The sequence below is a fragment of the Parasteatoda tepidariorum genome, chromosome 12 (genome assembly GCF_982258835.1).
Source record: "Parasteatoda tepidariorum strain Cologne lab strain chromosome 12, Ptep-v5.0, whole genome shotgun sequence".
Taxonomy (NCBI): domain Eukaryota; kingdom Metazoa; phylum Arthropoda; class Arachnida; order Araneae; family Theridiidae; genus Parasteatoda; species Parasteatoda tepidariorum.
Genome location: NC_141766.1, coordinates 54,382,559 through 54,390,942, shown reverse-complemented (window position 1 = coordinate 54,390,942; position 8,384 = coordinate 54,382,559). Strand labels below are relative to the sequence as shown.

The 8,384-nt window shown below is 29.2% G+C and overlaps 1 protein-coding gene across 1 annotated transcript in view; it reads left to right on the top strand.

Moving 5' to 3' along the window:
* The first annotated feature begins 405 nt into the window (after window positions 1–405).
* LOC107444942 (WD repeat-containing protein 20) overlaps window positions 406–8,384 on the top strand; it is a 33,856-nt gene continuing 25,877 nt past the window's right edge. Inside the window, exons 1-2 of the mRNA XM_016059573.5 lie at window positions 406–939; window positions 5,500–5,682. Of these exons, the coding sequence (XP_015915059.1) occupies window positions 691–939; window positions 5,500–5,682 (432 nt within the window). The 5' untranslated portion in view covers window positions 406–690. The remainder of the gene's footprint in view (window positions 940–5,499; window positions 5,683–8,384) is intronic.

Genomic DNA, 8,384 nt, shown 5'->3' with positions numbered 1-8,384 from the left:
GCGTAGAGCAAAACTCTCTACCTATGGCAACACTTCGCATGCTTTCACCATTAGCGTGTGGAGAGTCACAGGAGAAGGATGCATAATTTCTGTCTTGATTTTTCAAAAAGATTAAAAACTTTTAAGTTAAACTATATTGAGCTGAAATCTACATTGAATATAGTTCCAAAGGAAAACGTCGGGGAGATTTTAAAAAGTATTTGTGATAAATGCGAAAAATATTAAGAAAGGGAAAATATCATATTACATTCCTATATAACTGAGAAAAGTAGGAGAGGGAAAGGTCAAACCATGGAACTCGTCTTTCCCCAGATGGCGTAATCGAGTGTCGCGATCGCGAATGATGTAGTTCGCCAGATGGCAAAGTTACTGCTTAACGTCATTGGTATGATTATCCTAGAAAGTCGGTCTCGAAGACAAATTTGTAAATTCTCAACTTTTGTCGGATTTCTTTAATTTTTAATGGCAACTATTGTTGATACTCATTTCGGTTACTGTTCTTCAGAAAAGTTAAACAAGAAAATAATAAACTGTACTGCTCTAGTGCTAATTGATGAAATCATGTTGTTTCTATCCCAGTGTCGTAAAACTTTTTTTGAATCTATGTACTTCGAGCTGTCTTCCTAATGATGTTACCATTTTATGAACATCCGGGATATTTAATTTCCTCATCAATGTTGAGTCGGTAAAATGGCGGTGCAGTGTGACGGGGGAGGCAAAGATGAACTTAAGACTCAATTTATGACAAGAGAAGGAGTGTATAAATTAATGACGTTATCCGAATATTCTAGACCCAATAAAATTAATTATAATGTACAAGGCAATACTCCTGTGAAAGTTTCTTTTGTAAACATGCCTGATTCTTCCGGTAACGGCGATCGTATTTGCTTTAACGTGGGACGAGAACTTTATGTTTACATGTATAAAGGAGTGAAAAAGGTAGGTTTTATAATAAAATCGGAAAAGCTCTATTACAAATATGCTTCCCACTTAAGTAATTAAGTTGATAATGAGTAAAACTATTACAATATCGCTACTTTTTACGTCAAAGACAGATTGTTTGTAAACATATCATGTTTTCCTTTTACGGTCATGCTTTTGGTTTATTTAATTTAATGTTGGGGTGGATTTAAAGCTTTTCAAATCTGTAGAATTATTACCGTCAATGCGTGCTCTAATTGTATATTTTTATTGTGTTTGTAGCTTTCATATATACTGCACTTAAATGTGCTCAAATGTGAGGTGAGATATAACTTGAACAGATGATTTAAGCTTGTGGCGCTGCCAACTGCTCAGCAACAAGTTTTCTAGAGTAGCAGAAATTTAGAAACTTAAGCATTCTGAATTCTGGTTATTTTTGTCAGGATTTTTAACAGTTTCATCATGAGAATGCTGTAATAGTGGTAATCCTATATGAGTTTTTGAATACTTTATGTGTAATGTTTTAAGGCAAATAACTTTGAATCGAATTTACTAAATTAAGAATCGTGCATTAACAGGGGTCTGTCCAGGCCAGATTTTCTACCGTTTAATGGTACCTTTACGAATTCAACTTTAGAAAATACAATACTTTTTCTTAAAATTTTATTTTTGTATCCAGTAGGAAACGATAAATCCATATTATGTTGATTTTTAAATATAATTATTAATTTTCACAAATTATGTCTAAATTTTCACATAATAGGTACCTCTCAGAAAAACCTGGACAGAGCCCTGATTAAAATATGAACTTTGCTACAACCAGAAGAGTAGCAAGTTGGCATCCCTGTGTTTTCTTTTTCACTTGATTTATGTCTTGGCTACAAAGCATTAAAATATAAATTTAAGTGACTACAAGTTTTGCCCTCCGAGTTGTTCCCTTTCTTTGGTTTTTTTTTTTAGTTTTTCACACACTGCTGCTCAGAAGCTACCAAGACCTAGTGATTATTCTGACACAGATTACGAAATAAAAATCTTTCCTCATTGCGCTATTTTACATAAACTTAACACTTTTAGAAGCAAAAATATGCAATATTGTGCCAAATAACTATTTATAGGATTTGTAACAATTGTAGTAGAAAATACTTATTATTCAGAATAAATTATACATAAAAATTTTTGAATCGCAGCCCTTTTAAAGATTTTCAGCTTACTGTTAACTGCAATTTTCTTTAAAAATATTCTATTTTATTAATAATATTTAGACTTAAAAGTATAAATAAGTAAATTATCTTGATAATTACTTATTTATTACATTCACTTATAGAATTTAAGTTTCAAAAGTTGCTTGATTTTTGCAACACTTGAGATAATATCTTAAACGAAATGAAAAAGAAATATTCAGCAAACAATTTTTTAGGTATGAGATTTACTTGAGTGAAATAGATAAAAGAGATATTTCTGTTCAGTACCTTTTCTTGCCAACAGTCAAGGTTTTGATTTGAAGTGTTTCAGCAATAATTTCTGAAAATAAAGAGAATACACAGTTTGACTAGGGCCTTATACTCTTTGAGTTAGTTCTGTTCTTACATGCCACTACCTAAAATTCTCCAAAACCTTGTGATTATTTTGGCTCAGTAAGGTGGCCACTCACCCGGAAAACCTTTAAAACCTGGAATTATCAGGGAATATTTTTTATACTGGGAAAAATCAGGGAATTTTCAAGAAAAGCTTGAAATCTTCTCATCAGTATTTTTTAATTTTGCTAAATTAAATTATTTTTTTAATTTTAATTATTTTACCATCCGTTATCCCCACATATTTTAGAATGAAATGTATCACCTAATAATTTAAATATCATCAACTTAGTGATGCTTTCCTTGAACAAAATTTGCTCCATTATAAGCCTGTTAAACTAGAATGCCTCATAAAACTCCCATGGTTGCTAAACAAAAGGAAAAACCATTAAATTTACAGTATTGAATTATAATTAAATATTTATTTAAATGTAATTATCTTGAGATTTAATAACAGAAATACGCCTTATAATGCACAATAGCTTGTTTAGTCAATAGAATTTGTTAATTTGGATATAATATGAAGTATCTGAAAATATGTACTTTAACTATTTATATTTCAATATAGTGCATTAAAATTTAAATCTTGAATGTTTTTTTTCTTTTTTTTTCTCCAAAATTAAGGAGAAAAGGTTAATGGTTCCTGACTGTATAAAGTAATGGTTTTAAAGTTGTGCACATCCAGTATGAAATACAAAAATCTTCAATGTAAATAAAATTTATTTTTAGATTTATTAAATGTTTAACATAACTGCATATTTTTGTTCATTGCAATTTCAACTATTTTGTCCTAATGAGATAATAATTTTTAGTATTTTATATGCAAAAGACATTCTTTTTTTTCTTCAAATTAAATATGAATTATATGCATTTAATTTGCAATCATTATTTAATTTATTTATTCCAGTGTTGTCATATTTTTATTATTTAACTTTTACGTTTGCAAGACAAAAATGCTACCTTATATTTTATGATCTTGTTTATATCAAATAAGTTGCATGGATTGTGTTGATAAATCAAAGTAGCTGGTCAAAATGTTGCATGAGTTATGTTGGTAAATCAAACAGACTGGTGAAATCAAACAATTTTGTGTAATATGTTAACTTCAAGGATTTTTTTTTAATAATCTTTTTTAAAACTATAGCTCTTTTAAACTATTTATTGGTAAACCTAAAGCTTAAGACCATGGACAATAATAAAAATTCTTTAATATTTGGAAAAATTGGAAATCTCTATGCATTTGTTATAATAATAGAATGAAACTGATACATTTCTCAGTAATCTTTATTTCACAAAATATTTTTGACCAGCAAAAAAAAAAAAAAATTATTTTTTTCTTAATTTCTGATAAATTTAAAATTTTTAATTTAACTCCAATTCCTTAAGACTTTTTTTTTTTTACATAAATTTGTGAAATAATTCTTAATGTCAAGGACAACAGGTTTTCTTCCACGGAAGAAACTTGCTTTAATGCCCATTGCCCCTCAGTTCATTCATTAAAAGTATTACAAAATTGTTAATAAAAATTGATACCTAAAAAGCCTTCGTCTCTGTAAGAAATATATTTTAATAATGTTAATGTAATTTTTTGAAGTTATAAAGTAAATGGTTGCATTATAAAGTTTGAAGTAAATGGGGCCATGTTTGTTTATTTTAAAAATGCTGCCTAATAAAGAAGAATGATTTTCTTTGTTTAATCATATGACAGCAGTTTCCCTCTTATGGTATAAAGGCAATGTACAGAATATTTCACTATAATTAAGACACCATGATATGGGAGCAAATTTTCTGTTAAATTTATGCAAATATTTGATCTTGCCAAGTTCAGGTGTGGGGATTTCAAATTTGAAATTAGATTTGTTTCTAGAGCTTCAGATTTTTTTTAAAAATCGCATTTTTAGTCCCTTTTTTTGTTGAAATGCACAACTTTAAAAAAATATATATATATGACAGACAGTTGCGTAAATGTTGGCGCTAAATTAAGGGATTTAGGGCACATCATTAGCATTAAAATTGTATAGGAACCAATGTCTGGAAATGTGATATGCCGTTTGGTGCCCTTTCCTATTAAGAACTGTTCAGAAACACATGAAGAAACAGTTCACAATATTAAAGTGCTCCTAGTAGTGTATGGGAACATTTCAAGGCATGGGTTTTAATGCAACTTTAATCCTGATGATGTGCCCTCAACTCCCCCAGAGGTTTGTTACAACACTTACGCCACTTTGTACCTTTCGACAAAATGTGGACTATAAATGTCATTTAAAAGAGAGGGGGAAAAATTTTCTTAAAGAAGCCAATTGCAGAGCTAAAATTAGCTATGCAAGAGTCATTACAAATTCTCACGCAACAGAGGAAAGAAATTCCACAGCTTTGTTCATTCAATGAAAAGTAGACATGTTAGATATCTCGTAGATATTTAAGGATATCTGACCAAAAGATTGGAATGAACTTGGTTATAAAATAACTACAAAAGGTTTTAAAAATTTAGAAGTAGGTAGGTATTTTGGACAATTATGTTGCAATATGTGGTAATTGGGAAGCACAAGATATATTAAAAGAGGTTACAGGATATATCAGAAGAGGAAAATGCAAAATCAAAGAATTTCTGCAAAATGTAAAACCAAATGAAGAAACAAAATCAATATTATTTAAAATAATTGTTTTTTTCCCTCCTTCTTTAATAAATAAATGTTGTGCAAGCTTTTAAAATGAATGCCTGCTGAATTATTATTTTGACTAAACTGCTAAAAATTATACTATAAATTATATCTATACGCAATAACAATATTTAATTTTAAATATCCTGAGGTTTCTGTATTAGAAAATGATTAGTCTCTACCTTTAAATTCAAGAAATCAAGGTTTGACTGTATTTCTCTTGTTTAATTTATCAAACTTTTAATTCTTATTTTTATTGTTTATAATGTAATGCAGCTTAAAATGTTATAACTGTTAACCAAGTTTTGGTTTGTATAAGTAATTCAACCTATTTTTACTTTCAGGCTGCAGATTTGACAAAACCGGTTGATAAACGAGTGTATAAGGGAACTTATCCTACGTGCCATGATTTCAATCAATGCACTGTCACTAGTGATGGAGTATCACTTTTGGTTGGTTTTTCTGCTGGTCAGATTCAATTAATCGATCCTGTCAAAAAAGAACTTAGTAAATTGTATAATGAAGAGGTAAAGTATGAATGGTTTCTTAAATTTTATTTACTTTTCACTTATTTTTACAATTTAAAATAAAAAAAAGCTTTAAAATTTTTTATGTATTGTGAATTCTCTCCTTATTTCTAAAGCTTTATCATGTAGATATTCTCTCTTTAATAATATTTGTATCTACATCTTAATCTCTTATCCAGTATAGTCATGTCAATAAAGGTTCAAACCTTGATATCTTAAAAGGAGATGTTAGATATTTCCTGATTTAAGAAATTCGTGATATCAAAATTTATAATGCATATTTTTATCATTTTAGTAAAAATAATTATATTATTAAAGCAAAAAAAACATTGTGAATAGAGCATAAATTTAAATATAGAAAGTATTTTTCTTTACTCATATTGTTTTTTTGTTTTAGTCTACGTAGCACTAAGTATATCCCATCTTTTTGAATAAAGTTTTATGGCACATACAATTCTTTAGCCTGACTCCCATTACACTGACCTCTCCATTATAACGACCAATACACACATTGCTGTTTCATTAACACAGTTTTTTTCATCATCATATCTGGCTAGACAGCCCAGGGTGGGCCTGTGCCTTTGAATTCGAATCCACTTCTCTCTACTTTTGACACTTGTTTGCCAGTTTTTCTCCTTTATAGTAAAGAAATCAGTCTCAACTAAATCCAGCCATCTCAGCCTGGGTCTACCTCTTTTCCTGTTCGTTAGGGGTTTGTGTAATAGAATTTTCTTTATATTTGAGTCATCATTCCTTCTGAAAATGTGAGCTGCCCAGTTCATTCGATTTATTTTAATGAACTTCCCAATATCTGGCTCTCTGTAGATTTTATAAAGTTCAGTATTATTTATTTCTCCAGGAATTATTTATTTTTATCCCACCAAGGATGGCCCTCAAAACTTTTCTCTCAAAAATGGCAATTTTGTTTTCACAGTTTTTTTAACCCTTACAAAACTAAATGCTTCTATTGATCTTTCAAAACAAAATGTTTTGAAATTATCGACAATTTGTTTGAATTATCAAAATTGTCAAAGAAATTATTTAAACCACAATTTGTTTTTTCAATTTACCAGAAATTAAATGTGAAATATCAGAAATCTCATTAAATTAATTAAGAGTGATGTAATCCCATAATTTCTTATCCTAGGTGGGTGGGATTTGGATCCCATGGGTTTTTATCTCGGTGTTTGGTAAAAGAAGTTGATCTTCAGGTCATGATTTAAAAAAAGAATCACTAAGTCAAGAAATTTTATATTGTCAAGCATTGCAGTAAGTGATAACAAATTAGAAATTTTCGCAAAGCATTTTATTAATATTTAAATTTGAGAAATTATGTATAAATGTCAATGCTAAAATGATGTCAACCTTCATCTATTAAAGGTACCCCGAGATATAATTGACTTAACATGTCTCATTTACTAGTGAATTAGAATTGTATTAATGTAGTGGTAGTTACACTACATTACTCCGCCACCAGAATTTTATCTGGGATAGAATTTGATGATTGGATATCACAAGTCAATTCATTGCCGTTTCGCGAAAAACCGCAAGAGCTGTATTAAGTTCACCGGATTTTGAACACTAGTGGTGAGAACAATATTAACACTTCTGAAAGTTTTTTAGTTCTGTTAACTGTTCTACCCTGCTGCCATTCATGGGTGAAAAAGGAAACTTCTTCTTAATACACCTAATTGAAGGCAAGCACTGTGTGAGGGATCACATGGCTTATGGTGTGCTTGTGATGTTGTAATGGTGCATCTTTGACACAATTATTTAAAGCTTATTATATATTGGTTAAGTCTGGTGTGTGTTTATAATTGTGCAGAGTTTGTCATAATGTTAAACATTTGTTTAGCTGGGAGAGAGGAAATTTACTTTAATTCTAACATGAGATAGCTTAATGTTCTATAGGAAATTCAAGATAGAAAATGTCTGAAACAAAAAATTGAACTTTTTCAAATTTTTTGAGGAAGTGTTTAATTAACAGACTAACTTGAAAAACAGTAACAGTGTAAATATTAATTTTAATTAAATGGAACATTCTGTGTGTATTTCTCTGAACTATCAGTAACGATTGAAAAACAGTATGAAAATTGGAAACTGTTTTTCTTTTTTTTTTTTTCAGTCTCGCAGACAAAATGTAAAAACTTAAATTCTGTGTATGTTATGTAAATCGATATATACACAGTATTTAAGTTTTTACATTTGCGATAATCAGATATACTGTGTATGTTATGTAAATAATTGTATTGATTTTTTTAAAAGAATTTATTCTGTGCTAATATCTCTTGCCTTCTTATGACATATTTTGTTTTTTTACGAGAAAAGCTGAAGAAGAGGCGATAATTTAAATGTTAGATTATATTCTAAATATATTTTTTTACCTCAATTTTTACTGCCAAATTGTCCTCTGCAGAATGACAAATTGCATAGAAAAATAACGATACTTAAAAATAATTTAGCACAATATTATTCAATATGCCTATACATAGAATTTTGGTATACAATTTTTTGCATCATTTTAAAAAATATTATTTTGCATGGCAGTATACCAAATTTGAGCAAAATCGGTTGAATTGCTCCTGAGAAATTGAATTTCAAAAAAATCAAATATTTAATATTCTCAGGATATCCGCACACATGGAAAGTCATGGAAAATTATGAATTTTGGTAGTGAACAAAATTTGTCATGAAATGTCATG